Source organism: Myotis nattereri (genome assembly GCF_964212035.1).
Source record: "Myotis nattereri genome assembly, chromosome: 9".
NCBI lineage: Eukaryota > Metazoa > Chordata > Mammalia > Chiroptera > Vespertilionidae > Myotis > Myotis nattereri.
In genome coordinates, this window is record NC_138084.1 from 59,674,784 (window position 1) to 59,695,057 (window position 20,274).

The window sequence follows — 20,274 nt, forward strand, 5'->3', positions numbered from 1 at the left end:
ATTTTCTCTGCCTTTGTCAGTTGCCTGAATGTCCATGTCCACAGTGACCTCGGAAGCCACGTGTGAAAATGGCATGTCTCAGCCTGGGCCCTTGAGTGACAGAAAGGAGACAGAGACACCCCCACTATGAATGAAAATCAAAGTTCAATTGAATAAATGTATTCACGTTTCAATAGTATAAATGTTGGGGTCCAGTCCCAGCAGGTCCAGGGGTTCCCAAAGGTGTGGACGGAGTCAGTGAAAAAGGAAGGACACGGAGGCAGTGTTCAGTTGATCAGCATAGCCAGGTTCTCCCTTTATTGTCCTGTTACAACTGTATTTATACCATTTGATCCTATAAGCATGCCTCTATAGTTACATCATGGTATGTTTTATACCATGGTATGGACCATGGTATGGGTCCTCCTTTGCTCCTCTGACCTACATTTCCTTGTTTTTATTTTTTTTTTTTAGACTTAAAAATAAAGTTTATTAGTGAAAGGGGCTGTGGGGTGGTGGGCTGGATGCTAGTCAGCTGCCCCACCTTGTCCTCCTGCTGCATCTGGGCGATCAGCTGCTGCCACTTAGCTGCTTGGCGCATGCACATCATAACGACACTTTCATAGTCCCTCTCGGACACCACCGAGCCCTGTGACCGGCCTGGGTGGCCGGGGCCGTCCTTGCCCTGGGGCCATCCCTCCAACCAGGAAATCTTCAGAGGATTATCAGCCAGGCTCACTTCATTCTGGACAGCCAGCTCCGCAGCCTTGATGGTCGCAAACTCCGCCACGGCGGTGCCTGCCTTCTTGCTGGAAAGTACCAGGTTGAGCACCTCTCCGTACTTTTGAAGAAGCTGCAGGAGGATATCTCTGGAGTAGCCGCCTTTTGACCCATCCTCTCTGCACTTCCATTTTAGCTTTAGCTTGGGAGTTCCTTTGCCTTCAGGATTTTCTGCCTTTCCTCTCAACCTCTGCTCCCGTTCCTGGCGTATCTGCTCCTGCATCAGCCTCTGCTGTTTTTCCAGCTGCCTGGAACCCTCTTCTCGCAGGCGCTCGATCTCCTGCTCTAGTGTCCTGGTGCCCCGGCTCTCCTCCTCCTCCTGGGCCTGGGCCTGAGCCTGCCGCTCCCGGGCCTCCAGGTCAAGCTTCACTTTCTTCCTTCTCTCATCTAGTTTCTGGGTCCTCTCTGCTGCCTGCTTCTTGGCTTTCCTGACCTTGTCATACTCGGCTCTGGCTGCACCATCAGTCAGTACCTCCAAGGCCTGAGTTCAGCTGCTTTGGGATTATCCGGATTTTTGTCTGGATAGCAGGAGAGGGCCTTCTGCCTATATGCCTTCTTCACCTCTTTGACCGCCGCCTTCTCCTCAATGCCTAGCAGCGCATACATGTCCATCTGTAAGAGCTCCTTGGCCACCTACATGGTTCCAACGCTGACTGGATTCGGGCGCCAGTTGTTGGGGTGCAACCCCAGCAGGTCCAGGGGTTCCCAAAGGTGTGGACGGAGTCGGCGAAAAAGAAATGACACGGAGACAGCGTTCAGTTGATCAGCAGCCTAGCCAGGTTCTGTAGTCAGGTTCTCCAGCCAGGTTCTCCAGCCAGGTTCTGTCTTTATTCTCCTGTTACATCTGTAGTTATACCAGTTGATTTTAATCCTATCCATTCTATTCCAAAGGTTAGGGCATTTGTTATCTCCATTCCAAGGTCACTATTCTATTGTTCTGTTAAGCTACAAGGAAGTAACTGAAGGAGATTATCCTAAGTAAAGATTATGTAGTTTAAGTGTGATTGTTCATAGTTAAAGTGATTAACTACCCACCTGGCACTTAGTTAAGGGGTTTTACTGGTTTATTCCCTTCCTTAGTCCTGTTAATCCCTAACTCCAAGGAAAAATCTCCACCTGGGGAAACAACCTTTCTCGGAGAGGTGACCTTGGTTAAAACACATAGCGCTAAGAAGGGGAGCAAACATATTAAGAACAGTATGCCATATACGCCAGGTCCCTTGAAACATATGCTGTGCAGATGTTTCTTCCCTGCAGCAACTGTGTCAAGCAGCAAGGATGGACCGGCTTCCAGCAAATAAACACACATTCACATATACACACAACCACACAAGGTTCTGGATGGTGGGCGATATGAGGATACACTGTGTGGAAGAGGTGCAGAGGGGGAGGAGCAGCAGTAATGAAGGTTTGGGGAGAGAATAATGAACATGTATGAGACACTGGAGCCCGTAGAGAGCTGGAATGGATCTGTCCGGAGCTCAGATGAGAGTTCCTGGCTGGAGAGACTAGATCTGGAGTTGTCATCATTTTAAAAGAATTGAAGACATTGGCAACTGGGAAGGTGTATATCGCTGTCGAATGTTTCTTTTCTCTCTGGACACAGAGCTGATGTGCAGAGCCCCAGGGTGGTATCCCAGGTCTTTAATTGTGAAAGAGATACCTATTCTGAAAAATGCTTTTGTCATCCTATGAACTGTATTGGAAGGTACACATCTCCTTTGGAAATGGGGAGTGACTCCTCCCTTTCATTACAAGAGCCTGAGCAAACAGGTGGCACAGTGGCCTCTGACTCCAATTCAGACCTAGTGAGTGCTAAGGAGAACAGCTTCTTTGAAACACTAGAAGCGTGTAAACCAGCAGCTAGCAATACTGCAAGGCCAAGAGAGGGAATCAGGAGTGGACCAAATTTCTGAAAATGTTCTTCTCCCCAGGAGAGAAAGTCTGCTGTTGGGATGAGTGACACTCTTAGTTAAACATTTTTTTTAGTACAGCAAAGGTGGAGATTTATTGAACAAGCACAGACTCCCACATGGGGAGGGGAAAAGGGTCCCCAAACAATTTTTTTCTGATAAATACTTGGTTAATCTGCACATGGATTTATACCATACTATTAATACATAAGTATTTCAGGATAAATTGCCATATATAAAATATAACACTGTATTTTTAAGAGTATAAAATTCTCACAAAGTCATACACAAAAGTTCTCACCACTGACCTTGAATGATTCTAGCCATTGCTGGCAATACAAAAATGCAGCTCCCTATTCCTATACCACTAAAAAATAAAATTCTCCAGAAGAAGAAAGAGTATACCTAAAACAAAACAAAGCAAAGCATTCCATCAGCATACATATCCCAAATGTTAGACACAGTCTTGGAAGGAAAGGACTTGGATCTATATAGATCCTGACATAGCGATCCATCAACTCTCAAGATTATTGTGCAAAGGGTTAAAATAACTTTCAAGAGACTCACTGCTGCCACTGTGAATGGTCCCCCATGTCCCGTGTGGTTCAGGTTCAGGATCTGGAAGAGGGGCCGCACGCAAATGAAAGAGATGAGACAAGAAATGATTTGGAAATTGGGGGGCCAGGCGAGAGCCCATCCTGAGAGGATGGACTCCACTTGTGCTCAGGCCTTGCCATCCTTTTATTCAGTTTGGGATACACCTATAGCCCTTAGGCAGGCAAGTTCCAGTAACAGACAGACTATCTTATCAGTAAGGATTTACATGACCATCTGGTCGGGAAGTTGCTTCAGCTACCATTGTCTGGACTAAACAGTGGGTGCATAGCCCTGACCTTTGCCAGGGCTTCAAGAGTCACCAGCAATCCGGGCTCCTTGTCCACACCTCTCTGCTAGAGAAGACAATAGGTCGTTTCCCACAGCCACTTTAAGTACAATTATTGTCAATTTCTGGGGGCAAAAGAGTAGTAATTTTTATTAATATGTTTTATCAACATTATGTAGGGGTACCTTGTCAGTATATGAACATTTGATTAAGAAAATGGATAGTGGGGTGAAGGCCTGGGGAGGAGACAAGAGTGAGGAGGAGGGGAGTCGATGGGGCGGGGGGGAGTTGACATCTGTAATACTTTAAACAATAAAGATAAATTTAATGAAAAGAAAAGAATGGATAAAAGTTTGCCAGCACTGTCATGGACAGAATAGTTCCAAAACAATGTCTTTTTTAAAAAATCATTTCTTTAAATTTTATTTATTATTTGTTGACACTCTTAGAGGTGTCCCCCTTTCCCTCTTTACCCACCTCCACCCAGCCCCTGTCCCCCTCCCCTGCAAAAGTATGTCTTATGAACCACTTAATAAGGCAATAAGCTTATTATCACATAAGTTTTGCTAATAGTCGGATGACATAATATTGATTTTCCTTGCAATATCTAAGAAAGAGGCTTTCTGATTGGGGTATCTCTGGACCTAAAATATAACTCCAATAATATTCAATTCTCCAGAAAGGAAACTGAAACCCACAGACTTCCTAGGGTGGGTGTGGGGAGTTTATTTGGGGACACTAGAATGAGAGACATTTTGTTGGCTTGAAGTGGCTCAACTGCTTCCTTATTCCTCAGGCCATGGTGGGAGAGTCCTTCCCGATGACCTAGAAAAGATGCACAAAGATATAGATGATCATTGGAAAGAGATAGGCTTCTCAATTTATGCTTTGTGTTCACCTTCACGGGGGGTATCTGAACCCACTGTTTTCCTCTCCATGTGGAGGCTGTATGCATATCTTTGGCCAATGCCATGTACCTAATAAGAATAAACACCAATGTGATTGCAAACATATTTTTCTATCAGCTGCCCATCATCACAGCAGGAGAAGTGGTCCTGCTGCTTCTCCCTCTCCCACTCCCTCAGCTTTTGCAGAATGGCACAGTGAGAAACAATACCACACAGACTAGCTTTCAAGAAAAGACACTGAGTGGCCAGTGCTTTGGATGTGTTTCCTCACAGAAATACGAATGTGAGGCTTTGCTACAGAGTAAGCGGGGGGCTGTTGTAAAGGGCAAGTATATCTCTGGTTTTGGACCCCCAAATACTTTGAACATATACAAGAACCCAGGCTACAAACCTCATATTAAATTATGAAGCACACATGTTAAACATCCATTAGAGGGGAAACTTGGGGACCAATTTTAATATTTAAACAGATTTGTCACTGCTGATTTTCAAGACTGTTTAGCACCCACAATTCAAGTCTTAGGGTGCGTGCCGAGCCGGCATGGCCATGGGTGAACCTGGGAGGGGATGGTGAAGGATGGAGAAGACAGACAAGAGAATAAAGCTGGGGCTAGGTGGGACGCTGCTTCTCTGATGGAGAGACAGCGCCACAGCTTGCAAGCCGAGTCTTTATTTTATAGCCAGATTCCATGAGGCAAAGGGCATGGTTCTCACGGGTTTCGAATCTGCTCAATTACATGCACCTGATCAAGCTTTGTTTACTTGCTACACCTTCCGCAGCCCATATCACTTAGCCACGTGGGACCACAGATTCGGACCATAAGGTCAAGCTTGCAACTATAGCTCAGTAGTCCGAGGCTTGAACCTGTGCAAACACTGTAACCACTCTCCACAAGGGTGAGTGTATGAGAGACCACTCAGCATGATGTGCTGGGAGGGGTGTCGGCATGCATAGGATCTCACTTCCCTGAATCTCCATTTTTAGTCCCTGAAGCTAAACAGATTTCCACAGGCCTTGGGCTTCCTGGGACATGTGGGAGAAGTCCTGTTTTATGAAGGTGTTTCAGGATCAAACTATGTAGGTCCATCATAGCTCTGAAATGCTGGAGCTCTATCAGCTGATACCAGCTGACAGAGGAGAGCTTGTACAGTGCAATGAAGAGAATAAGATGTTTGATCCATAAATAGAGTTTCAGGGCTGCTCTAAGAATAATGTTCAGTTTCCAAATATGGCTGGTGTTCTATACTGTAAAGACATTACTCGGACAACTTGTTGCAAGGGGGTACAGGGTGTTGACTAAATGCTGCCTACTTACACCACAGTTCAAAGACTGGTGAGATGGTGCCCTATTTTGACAGCACAAGTTTATATTACTCTCAGGGAAGAGATGAAACACACCCACAGATTAATTATGAGCATTTGGCAGGTACTAAAAACATACTTTTGATCTGGAAAAGATCACATTGTATTCACTGTGATGGACATGTTTTTTCGCCCTGCTCTCAAGGAGGGGTGGAAAGCTAGTATTTGCGCTCTATTGCACCCGGGCTAAGATCAGCTAACCCACCCCTCTAAGCATACAAAGCTGTAGCAGAGACTTGGTGTTCTGTAGGGCACTGTATGAGTAAATGCGGTTTACAAAAATAAAGTTCTGAGGTTTGTGAAGTTGGCATTTCAAAGGCATTCCCCCTAGCTTTTTGATGATGATATTCACCACCTCCACAGTAAGCAGGAGGCACTAGTTTCCCAGCTGGGGTGAGGTTATCAGGCAGTAACACAATGTATTAAGGATCGTTGTTTACGTTGAATCCTGAGTATATTAATAGAATTGCTTCTGGTGGGGTAAATTTGGACTATGGTCCAATCTTTCCCCTACCACTTTCGTGAGTAGGCTGGGAGCTTGCAACTATCAGTCTTCGCCTTCTTAGGATATGCCCTCTTGAAAACTCAGAGGTGATGCTCTGGCTTTGGTTTGCTGGGAGGATGCCAAAGACCCCACACAGACTCGAGCAAATATCAGCAGAGCCTGCTTCACTGCACCCTGCACTATTGAGCAGGCGTCTCTGGCATGTGCAGCCCCGAGATGTTCAGCATCCCAGAGGAGGAGCGGCACCCATCTCTTTCTGCAGGCCGCAAGTATTATAGCTTTAAGACATGATAATGCGCAAAATAGTGGCATTACACTGCATGCTGGGGAGAGTGGCAACGTTCATTTTGACAGGTTGGATTACTGCAAAAAGGGAAAATGAGCCCGTAAGTGTTGTCATGTATCAGTAAGCCATCATGTGTGATGACGGCTGTGAGGGATAAAGAAAAAGGCGGAAAAGAGGCTGCAAGGTGGCCCTATGTGTTTTGTTATTATTAATGACTTTAAAGCATGTCTTTATGACTGGTCAATCCTTTTTTAGGCAGTGATACATTAGCTAGGCCCTTTAATTCTGGGGGAAATGAGTGTAACCGCACCCCAGCTGGGAAACTAGTGCCTCCTGCCTACTTGGAGGTGGTGAACGCCATCACCAAAAAGCCGAGGGAAGGCCTTTGAAATGTGTGTGTGTGTGTGTGTGTGTGTGCACATATGCATGATTCATATGAAACAAAACTAGTGGGAAATGAAGATAAGGTGTCATCAGAAGTTTCTCAGAAAATGGTCTGGTGCTGGCAGTCTTTATACAGCGAGTAGCAGCTCTGTTTCCCACGCATGGTCTTGGAGCCTGCAACGTTGAGTGATGTCAGTCTGTTCTCTGTGTCTAGGAGTCTGTTTCTGTTTTGCTTGTTTATTTACATTGGGGTTTGTATTTTTTCAAATGGACAGTGTGAACTGATGCTCCAGAGAAAGCCCAGCGCTTCTGCTGAATAAGATGCAGTGTTACGAACAAGAAGCCCTGAGGGCAGAGCAGATAAGATTATAGGAGTGTCTTGAGTGTTCTTGCTGGCCTAGATTGCTTTGCCGGGCATCCTGGCACAGGCAGGCACCAACCCACGGGAGGGACATTTCCAGCTCCGCTTAACTGTACCACAAATTCCATCGTTTATCCTGAGGAAACAAGAGGCATGGGAAGACGTGCAGCTTCCCGACCATGCTTGTCTGGTGAACCTGGGGAATTAAAGATGATCCTCCTGTCAAATGAGTGCAGCTGCTAATTAAGGAAAAGCCTGGCTTATTTTACAGAAGGAAAGAGAGAGTTTTTATGCCTCCAGCTCTCCTTCTTTTAAAACAAAGTGAAATTGATTTCTTAGCTTATTAGCCTGGGGAAGGTATGAGTTTGGGGAAAGGGTGAAAGATCACCCACAAGGAAACACAAAATAAACAAAATACCACAAGCCAGTTTATGACTGACAAATTCTAATCTTCTTGATCTTAGTGGCTGATGGAACGCCTGTCAGGAGATATCTGTCTGTAGAGAGTGAAAAAGATTGTTTGGGCATTGCAATTCAGGGGGGAAGGGTGGTCTTTTAAAGAGCTAGTATATAACAACTTGGGTGAATCTCAAAACACCATGTTGAGTGAAACAAACCAAGCAAAAGAGTACACCCAAGTACACACAATATAATTCCATTTATAGGAAGTTTAAGAATAGGTGAAGTTAATAATTATAGAAGTCAGAATAATGGTAGCTCTTGCAGGTGTTGGGGGTATCAACGGGGAAAAGGACAATAGCATTTTATAGAGTGCTGAAAATGTTTTATACCTTAATCCAGATGTTTTTTGCATGAGTATTTACATGTAGGATAATTCCATAAGCTATGCAGCTAAGATTAGTGCATTTTACCCCATTATTTACACCTCAATTACAATTTTTTATTAAAAAACTAGAGGCCCAGTGCATGAATTCATGCACAGGTGGGGTCCGGCCAGTCTGCCCCAATGTGGGGTGATCAGGGCTGGGCTGGCCTGGGGGAGGGGCCACCACCCCCCACTCCCCCACCATTGGGCAGGTTAGCTGGCAGGTCATAGTGACTGGCCAGTCCAGTCATTTTGGTCATTTCAGTGTTCCAGTCGCTTGGCTTTTATATATATATAGGCAATAAAAATTTACATAGTAGGTTTCATGCCTACTAAAAGAAATTTTATGAATGTAGAAACATTTTAAGAATTGCCTTCCTTTTGCCACAATGGTCCAAAAGCATAATTCTTTCACGTCAGAATGAATTAATCTGTTTTAAAAATAAACTTAAGCCTCATGGCCACTTAATTGAGGTCTTTCCGAGAGAGAGAGAGAGAGAGAGAGAGAGAGAGAGAGAGAACTTACACAAACAGCTTTGTCTTAAAGATGATGTTTGCTTGTGGCCTACACACTATAGCAAATACTGTTGATAACCTTGTGGGCATCCACTTTTCCTTTAGTTCTTGCCAGAGCCTCAATTTTGCTTAGTGTCCACCAGCTCTACACCTGGCTTTTCAGAAGGGAACCTTATTCCTACTCTAAGGTAAAACTTGATTCAGTGAATTCTGGTGATTCTCATTCCCTTGGCAGGGACTAGTGTAGAGGTGGGCATGCGACACAGCTCTGTTCCATCACAGAGAGATCTGGAGTAGTGTGTGTGTGTGTGTGTGTGTGTGTGTGTGTGTGTGTGTGTGTGTGTTGAAGAGATGCTTTTGGGAAGGATTGTCATACTTACGAAGGAGATTTCAGAGAGAAGTTCATTTCTGTCTCTGGCAGCCGTTTCTTGGAGTGACTACAGCTTAGAGCTGTCAACAACCACCCCAGTGAGAACCAGTCCCAAAAGAAATGATGAGGAGGGATGAAAGACCTCTAGTAAAGTTGTGTCATGCCTCCTGTTCTACCTCTGGACTTCAGCTAAAGAGACCAAGGGTCTTTTGTTACTTGCAGCCAAAGACAACCTAGTTGATATTGAGATATCTACCCTTCTCCCTAGATTAGTCACTCTAAATATTCATCATCAGTTTCCAGCCAAAATAGCCATTTAAAATTCCTCAAAGTTATCCCCCCACCCCACCTTTGCACGTGCTTTGGCCTTTGTTTGAAATATTCCTCACCCTCCTTCACCCCTGTTACTATTCAGCACCTACCTATCCTTCAGATACCAGCTCAAGCAGCATTTCCTCAGAGAAAGACGCCTCAGACTAGGTCAGACTCTCTCTTTTCCTCTTTCCTCACACCCTGTACAGTCCTTCATGGCCCTTATTATGTCCAAATTGTGACATAGGAGATTATATTTCAAAACATATGAGCCTTCTTCAGGCTGTAATTGTACATATATAGGACTGTGTCTACTGGATGAACCCTAAAGTGTCCCACAAGATTACTTTTGTTTTCAATATTTTACCTGTTTCCTCACCCCAAATTGTTCCAGTTATTCCTAAGGCCTGAGACAAATTTGTCAGAGCCCTTACAGACAGTAGGATAGTTACCTCTAGTGCAATTGATACTGGCACAGGAATCACTGTGTCATGGAGAATGTTTTGATTGCACGTGAACATGAGTTCTTTATAGCTTTGAGCCATTTTACCAAGATTCCACCAGACCTGTGCATCTTCCTGGGGGCTCAGACTGGACCTTTGCCGAAAGGACAGCTGAGGCATTCCTGAATGGCATTAGCGGTCTCAATATTGTGTGCTGATTGAAGGCCGTAAGTCAAAGGATGGAACTGGAACTTTGACAGAGCCTGGAGTTTGGACCCTAAGAAGGGCTCCTTGCCACAGACAGAAGGACAGCTCCCTGAGTCACCCCAAAACAGGACAACATTTTTCTATCTTTTCCATTTACTACATGACTTCCTCAAATCCATAACTTTCACCTCTGTTTTATTTTAGCCACCTCCTCTCAGGCCATACCTGTTAAAAATTTACAACTTAGTTGAACACGTCTGCCCTTGCCAAACTCTTGTTCTCTCCCTCCCTCAAAACACTTGTTGGCCTCCCAGGGAACCCTAATTCCGTAACCAGTCCACTCTCTCCTCATGTAACAGCTTCCCTCTGACGTCATAGACTTCCCCGTTTGCCTTCTTGTGCCTGTGACATATGTCAATTATTATGTGGATTGCAGATGTGACATCAATTGAGAGAGTTATTTGCTGATTTTTAAAATATATATAAAATACATGTATATTTATAGATGGATAGTGATAGATATACTTAATACCACTGAACTGTGCACTTAAAATGATTAAGATAGTAAATTTATTTATTTTTTTGTGAATCCTCACCCAGGGATATTTTTTCCATTGATTTTTAGAGAGAATAGAAGGAAGAGCGGGAGGGATAGAGGGAAGGGGAGAGACAGGGAGAGAGAGAGAGAGAGAGAGAAAGAGAGAGAGAGAGAGAGAGAGAGAGAGAGAGACATGTGAGAGAGACACATTGATTGGTTGCCTCCACACATGCCCCGACTGGGGCTGGGGATTGAATCTGCTAATCTGCAACTCATGTACGTGCCCTTGACCAGGAATCGAACCAGGATCCTTTGGTGTGCAGGCTGACACTTTAACCACTGAGCGACACCAGCCAGGGCAAGATAGTACATTTTTACATTATGTGTATTTTACCACACTTTTTAAAAATTGCGGGAAAATAGCATGTTACAGAACTGAATAGTAGACTAAAAGAGAAAAAACATTAACAAATTATGTTTCTTCTTAAGTTGCTTCTGGGTACAAGTAAATAAAACCCAGTGTGGCTTTAGAAAAAGACAAATAAATATAAAAACAAACCACAAAAAATAAATGCACTAGTCATTCTTTCTTAAAACAGTCAAGTCAGTTTTATGCACAGAAAATTTTCAGTTGCAGCTTCCTGGTAGCTAGGTATTCTTTCCTGTGAATGACTGCGCAGCCTAGGAAATAGAACGCTGAGACTTGGAGGACTTGATTTAAAGGACAAACAGGCACTTGGGAGTTCACCAGCTCTGTGGGAATTACCTTCTGTGCCAAAACAAGGATGAAAGGCCACTTATGCTAGATAACTACATTTCAGTCTTCGAAGTGTCTGGAGAGACTATGTGTTAGGAGGAATATTGAAATATGTAATTGAGGTTTGTCCTCAAAGAAAATGACTGTATGAGCAAATTACATTAATTTCCTTGTTGGTACCCAAAGCCTGCATTTCAGGCACGTTTTTAAAAGAAAGGAGGTCTGCTTGTGTTTACAAAAGCGGGAAGGGTTCTTGCCTCTGGAACTTCAGAGTCTATTATTAAAAGGATAAGTTCCCAGCCGAGGTAAGTGAAATGGCACTGTGGATCATGCTAGGGAATGTCTTTTCTGAGTAATGCATGACACAAACTTGTTTACTTCCAACTTCATAGTGAGACTGCTTTTTTTCTTCCTTGGTTGAAATGCTATTTGCTCTCTGGGGAAGTCCTTGCCTCACACTCCTGATGGTACTTCTAATTTTATTCTTTCTTAGGTCCTAAGGTTCCCTTGAGGAATCAACCTTTGTACCAAAAACCGCCCTAGGAACTCGAACAAGCAGGGAGACAGAAAATCTCAGTTCAATCCTTGGTTCTGCCCCAGACCTGGCTCCCTCTCTGCCACTCTCTGGGCTCACTTTCTCTGCTGTAGAACAGTCGTGATAATACTAGATAATACAAGTATAATACGTGATGATACTAGCTCACGGGCTCTTGGTATTAAGTATGAGATGCCATGCAAATAGGAGGCATTCCAGGGTTCCCATAGTGCTGCACACTGCCCCGAGGAGGATGAATGGCTGGCAGCTGCCTTGTATGGAACAGAGATACTGGCATCCTCGGCTCCTTTTCTGCTCTGTATGAAAGTGTCCAGTCGCTCTGCTGCTGCCTTTGGGCCTAATTAAGCCCCTGGGTGGGGAAGCATGATAAGCCCAACTGCGTGGCAGACACTGAAGGGATACAAGGCTCCTGTTGTCAAAGAGTTCAGCTGAGGAAGGAAGATAAACATGCGTGAAAAGTTTGTGGAAAGCAGCAGATAGCCACTATCTTAGCCTGGTGTATTAGTTCACTGGGGATGCCAGAGCAAAGTACCACAGAGTGGGTGGCTTAAACAACAGAAAGCTACTTTCTCTTAATTCTGGAGCTTAGAAGTCTGAGATCCAGGTGTCAGCAATGTTGGTCTCTTCTGAGACCTCTCTCCTTGGTTTGTAGATGGTTCTCTTCTCCTTGGGTCTTCACGTCCCTTTTCTCAGTCCTCACCTGTGCCCTAACCTCCTCTTTTTATAAGGACACATGTCCATTGGATTAGAGACCACACGTATAACCATATCTTAACTTAGCTTTTTAAGGGTTCTATGTCCAAATACAGTCACATTCTGAGCTACTGGGGATTAGGACTTCAACATATGAATTCTGGTGGGTACACAATTCAGTCTGTGACACCTGGTTCCTAAATGTTGGAGCATCTCAGGGTCCTGTCTTTTTTTCTTTCCTATCTTTACACTTTCTGGGAATGATTTCATCCCCTCCTGTGACTTTCAATACCATCAATGCTGATGACACCCATAGCTAAATCCCCAGCATTGGTTCCGCTCTGAGTGCTAGAATCCATATAAAAATTGTCTAATTGCTTCTCCTCCTTAGGTGTCTAACAAGCATCTGAAACCAAGTCCCTGCTCCTCTGCCTCCCTCCTGTGCCTGCTCTTCCCATTAGTGTATCTCATTCCAACAAATGGTACCACTCCCTCCCAGTCACTATTCTCTTGGTGGAACTGATTACATCTGAAATTGTATTTTTATTTCCCTATGTGCCTTTTGCCTGAGCTAGAATCCCTGAGCTAGAATTTCTGGTGCACAGTAGGCACTCAATAAATATTTGCTTGAATGAACTGGAAGAATAGTCAAATAGATGATAAGTGCATATAGAGGGAGATTTCTAGGGAAGTATGGTCGGGTCACTGCAGTGGTGGACTGTAGCTGGCTTAAACCAGCTCACCAGAGCCAATTGTCAGATTTTCAGTTGTTAAATACGGCCAATATTAAAAATTAAATTGAAGTTACAATTCAGCTATATGGAAAATAAAGGTAATAAATACTCAAGACTCCTCATTTCTTAATATTTTGCTTTCTTTTGTTATTATTATGCTCTAGAGATTGTTCAGGTTTATTATATCTGACTAGAGGCCCGGTGCAAGAAATTTGTGCACTGGGGTGGGGGGGATCCCTCTCCCTCAGCCCAGCCTGTGCATTCTCACAGTCCAGGAGCCCTCCGGGGATATCTGAGAGGGGTTAAGCCAGCAGTCAGACATCCTTTAGTGCTACTGTGGAGACGGGAGAGGCTCCCAACACCACTGCTGTGCTTGCCAGCTGTGAGCCCGGCTCAGGGCTTCTGGCTGAGTGGCGCTCCTCCTGTGGGAGTGCACTGACCATCAGGGGGCAGCTCCTGCATTGAGCGTCTTCCCCCTGGTGGTCAGTGAGCGTCATAGCAACCAGTTGTTCTGCCTTTTGATCAATTTGCATATTAGCCTTTTATTATATAGAAATGATAGAGATACTTCATGTCAGTGTGCCACTGCTTATCTCTTCCCAACTCTGCATTCAGTGACATCACATTGGGAGATTGACATTGGCCATAATGAGAGTATTTATGGAAATCAGGAAATGCTGCAAATCTGTTTATTTTGTTTGTTTGTTAATCTGGAGAAATATTTATCAGTATACTATAGCTTCCTTGCAATAGGTGTCCTTGAAGAATGATGAGAAATCATATATACAGGATTCTAGGCAGTGTCCAGAATGTAAGCGTAGGTTCAAAAGAAGGAATGATATTTACATCTAGAGACTCATGTTTGGAGTGTGTCTGTGTATATTGGTGGTAACTGGGGAGATGGGGAATAGAATCACCCTAGCTGGGGCCTAGACTACAAGGCTAAGAGGTTTGAATTTTATTCTGTAAGTAATGAAGCACCACTGAAAAAACTTTAGCAGCCATGCGAGGTGATGAAAGCAAATAGTAAATGCTCAGTAAATACCTGAGGAATGGAATAGAAGGGAGCGCTTTCAGTAAAGCAAACACTTGTCATAGTTCTTTATGTATTTTCCAAGTCTGTGAGAAATCTGCACAATCACTGTGAACACGTGTGCTGAAGATGCTCTCTCAGGAGAAAAATTGTTTCAGCTAAAACTTCTCCGGATTTTTCTGAGCTGAGTGGAATTAAACTGAGTCTGAATTTAGGCTACTACATTAAGGTTTCTCTTCCATGAATATAGAAAAAAACTGTGAATCAAAATGTGGATTGGAGATGATCAGTTAGATAAAAGCTCAGTGTGATTAGCTGTATCCACAGGGGAAAAGTCAGCATGACTTTCACTGCCAATAAACCTGTTAATATCCCCTCTCCACTGACCTGAAAAGGTGAGCAAGTGCAGTTTTCAGAATGCTTAATAGAAGGGTGTTTCTTTGCACATTTAAAGCTCATTAGTAGCAGCTGAAAGTAATTAGAGGGCTAATTAAAACAGAGTAATGAGGTAGGTAAGCCCTAATGATATGATACTTATTGTTACCCACTCAATGGTGCTCTTTGTGTCTCATCTGTAGTTGGGGGAAGAGCATGTGTTCTGCTAAATTGTAAAAACATCACAATTATGCACATAAAAAGAAAATCTTGAAAGGGCAAGATAAACTTGCTGCCTCTCCCTTTACATAAAGTGAGTAATAAACCCGACAATGTGAGTGGTATTTGGGCCCTAATGGCCAGTCTTCCCTTCTTGATATGAAGACAGTTATATATGGAAATATAAAACTTTAAATAGTAACAGGAGAACAAGGAGACCTTAAAAATGATGAGTGAATGCACAAAAAGAAAAGAAAAACACGCTTCAATAAATAGCATGAACCCCTTTGTCCAGAAAGACATATTCAATCGCAGAATAATGAGAAACTGAGAAATCTTTCTTCTTTGCTTCTACTTGATCCCATTTGGTGATATTGGTATTGCCTAGTAAGAACGAATTGTATTGCAAATATGTTTTTGTTTTTTTCAGAAATGAGGAGTCTAGTAGGGAAAACTTACAGTTCAAAAAATATTTGCATATACGCTTACACAAAGCCTGCCAGGCAATTTGACAATGATGATGAAAGAATATGTTATTGAAATTTCCAAGGAAATGCATATAATAGAACCTAAATATAGAAATCAGACTCAGTGTAAAACTCATTCAAAACCAGCCAGTCCAATACAAGTAGGGAAGTCTTAGTGATGGAAATACCAACTAACATCTCACTTGAGTTTAGCAAAATATACCCAGTGATTATTCTTCTATAAGGTGTTTTGAGTTTTGAAGGTTTTTAAAACCTTGTATATTGTCTGGAATAGCAGAGAAACCCCTGATAATAGTAAATTGAACACACCTTCCTAACTCAGAAGATGGCTGGATTAGAGATCTACCATCTCCCTCTCAGCCATAGGCAGACCTCGTGTCTAATTCTGCTCCCTGCCTCTTGCTTGGCCCCACATTTCCCCATTACACTCAGTAAATGCTTTGTCACACCCCAGTCTGGCCGTGTCACAACTCTTTGGTTGCTCTACACTCCTTGAAGGTGTGAGCCAGCTGGCAGACCAGCTCTCTCAGGTCTGGCCTTCCTCTCGGGTTATATCCTGATGCCTGCCCTGCTGTATCTTGTGCCCAGCCAGATCTAAACTATGGCAGTCTGCAGTTTTTGAAAAGAACTTTGCTTTTTTCATTCTACCCAAGCCTTAGCATATCTCACACTCTGTTTATAAAGTCTTCCCTCTCACTTTTCTCCATGCAAACTCCTACTCAAACTACAAGCTCAGCTTAAATAACATCTCTTTAAGCACGTTCTTTTTTTCAGTCCTCATCTGAGCAGTGAGGATATTTTTTTTCCCATTGATTTTAGAGAGTGAAAGGGAGGAGGTGGGGAGGGAGTGACAGTAACATCATTGTGACAGAGACACATCTACTGGTTGCCTCCCACACGCTCTGACGGGGGCCAGGGTTTGGACCTGCAACCCAAGTATATGCCCTTGATTGGGAATGGAACCGGTGACCCTCCCGTATGCAGGCCTACACTCTAACCACTGAGCCATGCCAGCCAGTGCTCTTTAAGCATTTTATTTTTTTTAATATATATTTTATTGATTTCAGACCAGAAGGGAGAGAGAGGCAGAAACATCAATGATGACAGAGAGTCATTGATTGGCTGCCTCCTGCATGCCCCACACTGAGGATCGAGCCCGCAACCGGGGCAGGTGCCCTGACCGGGAATCAAACCTCAACATCCTGATTCATAGGTCAATGCTCAACCACCGAGCCAATGCTGCTTCTTATTCTGCTCTGCCTACTCTGCATTTGACAAACCCATTGCCTGTCTCACCCCCTGTTTCTTCTGTCTCAACCTTTAGACCATAAAAGACTTGAGATCATCCAACTTTCAAGTTATTGAGTCTCCCCTATGAACCAGGAAATACTCTAGGAGCCAGAGTCTAGGTGCTGAAGACACAGCCAGAGATTTGCAGGCAAAGTAAATAAATCTCTATCCTTATTGAATCTCCACTCTAGCAGGAAAAGGGGTTTAAAAAAACACACTAGTGTTTTTAATGTTAGTAAGGAAGACCTGGAGATTTTAGATTCTGAAAAGAAAGAAGCAAGATAAAAACCTTAGAAATTTATACCCTGAATTAACCCAAGCAAGTCTTTTTCCAATGACCTTAATTTCAGTGAGAGGAAACCTAAGGCAGAGATAGCCGCAGACTTGGTCAAGGCAAGTCACAGGGTTTATTGGTAGTAGGATTGGATCCTCAACCCCATTCCTCTAAAACAGGGGTCCTCAAACTTTTTAAACAGGGGGCCAGTGCACTGTCCCTCAGACCGTTGGAGGGCCGGACTATAGTTTAAAAAAAAAAAATGAACAAATTCCTATGCACACTGCACATATCTTATTTTGAAGTAAAAAAACAAAATGGGAACAAATACAATATATGTATTTGCATGTGGCCTGCGGGCCGTAGTTTGAGGACCCCTGCTAAAACATGGGGGCTTTAAGGCAACTTATTTATGGTACAGCCTTGAATGTGGTCAAGGTCTTCCCCCACAGCTTTATTCGTGATATAATTGATGAATAATACTGTAAGCTGGTGTGCAGCCTGTTGATCTGTTCCATTTTTATATTGCAAAATGATCACCTCCATAGTGTTAGCAAACACCTTCATCAAGTTACATTATTACCATTTCTTTTCTGTGATGATAACATTTAAGATCTATTCTCTTAGGAACTTGCAAATATATAATGCAGGATAACTAACTATAATCACCACCCTGCACATTAGATTTCCAGAATTTATTCATTTCATAACTGAAAGTTTGTACCCTTTGACCAATATCTCCCCATCTCCCCATCCCCACATCTCTGACAGCGACCGTTCCATTTCTGTTTCTATGAGTTTGGCTTTTTAGATTCCACATTTAGGTGACATGATACAGTATTTGTCTTTCTCACCCTGGAATAAGAAGCATTGATTTAAACCCTCATGCATTTATTAGCAGCTATAGCAGCAATTGTGCATTGGGGGCTTGTGTACCAGGTTCTTTGCCAAACACTTTACATAGACTGTCACTGTGGAATATCAGATAAAGAGGGCCAGCTCCATTCTCTGTACAGGAAACCTGAGACTATGAGAGGCCAAGTAACTTGCCAAGAGACTAAGTAACTTTCACAGAGTTAGAAAGTGGCGGAGCTGGGATGCAAAAGCAGCCCTTCTGACTCCAGAGCAGGTACTTGTAACCAGGTCTTTGCACAGCCTGGTCTCCCTTCCTGCCAGCGTCCCCGGCCACATGTCTCCTCTTCCCTGGCAGTGGCAGTGTTTTCCAGGGTAGCAGCAGCTTTTGCACCAGTCAGCTGGTGCCCCTCCTCAGAGGTGGGAGTCTCAGGTCCTTGGGGCCCTTCTGCCAAGGAAAGAAATGCCAGCACCAGCTGAGAGGTTCCCCGCCACCTGGAGATCTAAGTCACAACTTGGGGTCTTCTACCTTCTAAATTTTAATAATCACAACCTCTTCTCTCTGTTCTCCCAGTCCAGGGTGGGGCAACCAACTGAATTTGCTACCTCTGGGATACCTTATTGTTCTCTATCTGCATTTTAAGTTACCTGTTTTGTTGACAATTCTTGATACCTAGCTAACAATCTATACTAATAAAAGAGTAATATGCTAATTAGACTGGATAGACCAGACGTCATTCCGGACATCCTTCCTGACAAAGCTGGGGCCCAGGCAAAGCTGCCTGGGGTCCCGGGTGCCTGCAGCCAGCCAGAGGGAGGGAAGCCTAGGTCCAGTTTGCCTTTGGCCGGCTGGAAGAGGAAAGTCTGGGTCCCAGGTGTGGGGGCTGAGGCAGAGGCAGTTAGGGGTGATCAGGCAGGCAGGCAAGCAGTTAGGGGTAATTAAGCAGACAGGCGAGTGGTTAGGGACGATCAGGCAGGCAGGCAGGCAGGCAGAGGGATTAAGGGCAATCAGGCAGGCAGCTGAGTGGTTAGGAGCCAGCGGTCCCAAATTGTGAGAGGGTGCAGGCCGGGCTGAGGGACCCCTCCCACCCCCTATGCACAAATTTTGTGCACTGGGCCTCTAGTGTTTTATATTAAGCTATCTCCATAATAATATAATTGCTGTGGTTTCTCTGTCTTGACTAGACCCTGACCAATAAAGATGCTCCCTAGTACTTACCAAGGCTCATTGCTAAATACTCCATAGGCAAAGGGCAGAACTGAACATATGTATTACATATAACTCAGGCAATTGCCATATATAGTCAGAGCTTTGAATGTGCCTCCTGGAAATTGTGGTGTTTATCAAGAATGTTAACATATCTGATCTTTTGTTTATGATGACTTCGTGGAGGGAAATAAACAGAGACTATGGTACAAACAATGGTGGAGATGATTTACCATCCAGTTTTATCCTGATTTTCATGTGGGGCTTCTAAACATGCAGGCAACAAGCTAACACAACACACTGGAGAGGGCAACAAAATCTGATGAAATAAACTTTTTAAAAAGCTACATTTAATATAGCTATAAAATATTGGTAGAAAATGAAATTGAAAATAAGAGAACTGCCTCGGGGGGTCTTTGGATCAGCACTGGAGAATTTCTTCAAGAAAACAAATCAATGGGAAACAGGGTCTAGGTTGATAAATCTCACTGGTCTATTTTAATTAACAAATGCTTCCCCCCCCCCCCCCCCCAAGTGATAGGATGCGAACATTAATGAGTTTCAGTCATGGAAAAAGTACACTTCATGCTTATATCCCCAATGTGGCAGTTTAATGCCTTTTCCAGGAACTGTGCCTGGAAGTGGAGTACATTCTGCCTCCAAAATGTCTGAAGGCTTTGATCACAGTTTGTGTAATAATCCCCTACTTGATTCAAAGGCTAACCTTATACACAAAGCATCGTAAATTATTTTGAGCCATTTCTATGTTAACTGCTCCCAAGCATTTCCACAGCTCCCTGTAGGACAAGGACACATATGCAGGAGAACCGGGGGCTTACACAGAGAGCTAGCTTCCTGCGGGGTAACCCCGGTTCTTCTGACTGGAGCCACAGGGTCCCTGCGTCCCTGGCAGACATTGCATTCTCATCAGGGGCCCATTCCTGCTCCAAGAACTATTCAGACTTCCACAGAAATCCTGATCCTCTGAAAAATGACAACCCCTTGGTGGATTAGCTAAGGTTTCATTGCAAGTCATCTCAATACAACCATATTTCTTCTTTTCCTTTGGAGTGTGACATCTCCTAGGTTTCAACATTTACAACTGCACAATTCTCAGCAAATGACTGGGCTTCTATACTAAGAACTTTTGGAAGTCAGTGCTTCTTAAAATTTCTGCACAAAACCTAATTAGATTTATCAAATAAGCAGATAAAAAATCATG

The 20,274-nt window shown here is 43.7% G+C and overlaps 1 protein-coding gene across 1 annotated transcript; it reads right to left on the reverse strand.

Moving 5' to 3' along the window:
• Window positions 1–436: 436 nt before the first annotated feature.
• Window positions 437–3,531, reverse strand: LOC308525540 (dnaJ homolog subfamily C member 17-like; the record flags this gene model as incomplete). The annotated part of the gene is given in 3 exon segments (XM_081100329.1): window positions 437–1,245; window positions 1,248–1,392; window positions 3,496–3,531. Coding segments are annotated over 3 exon segments (990 nt in total).
• Window positions 3,532–20,274: the final 16,743 nt, after the last annotated feature.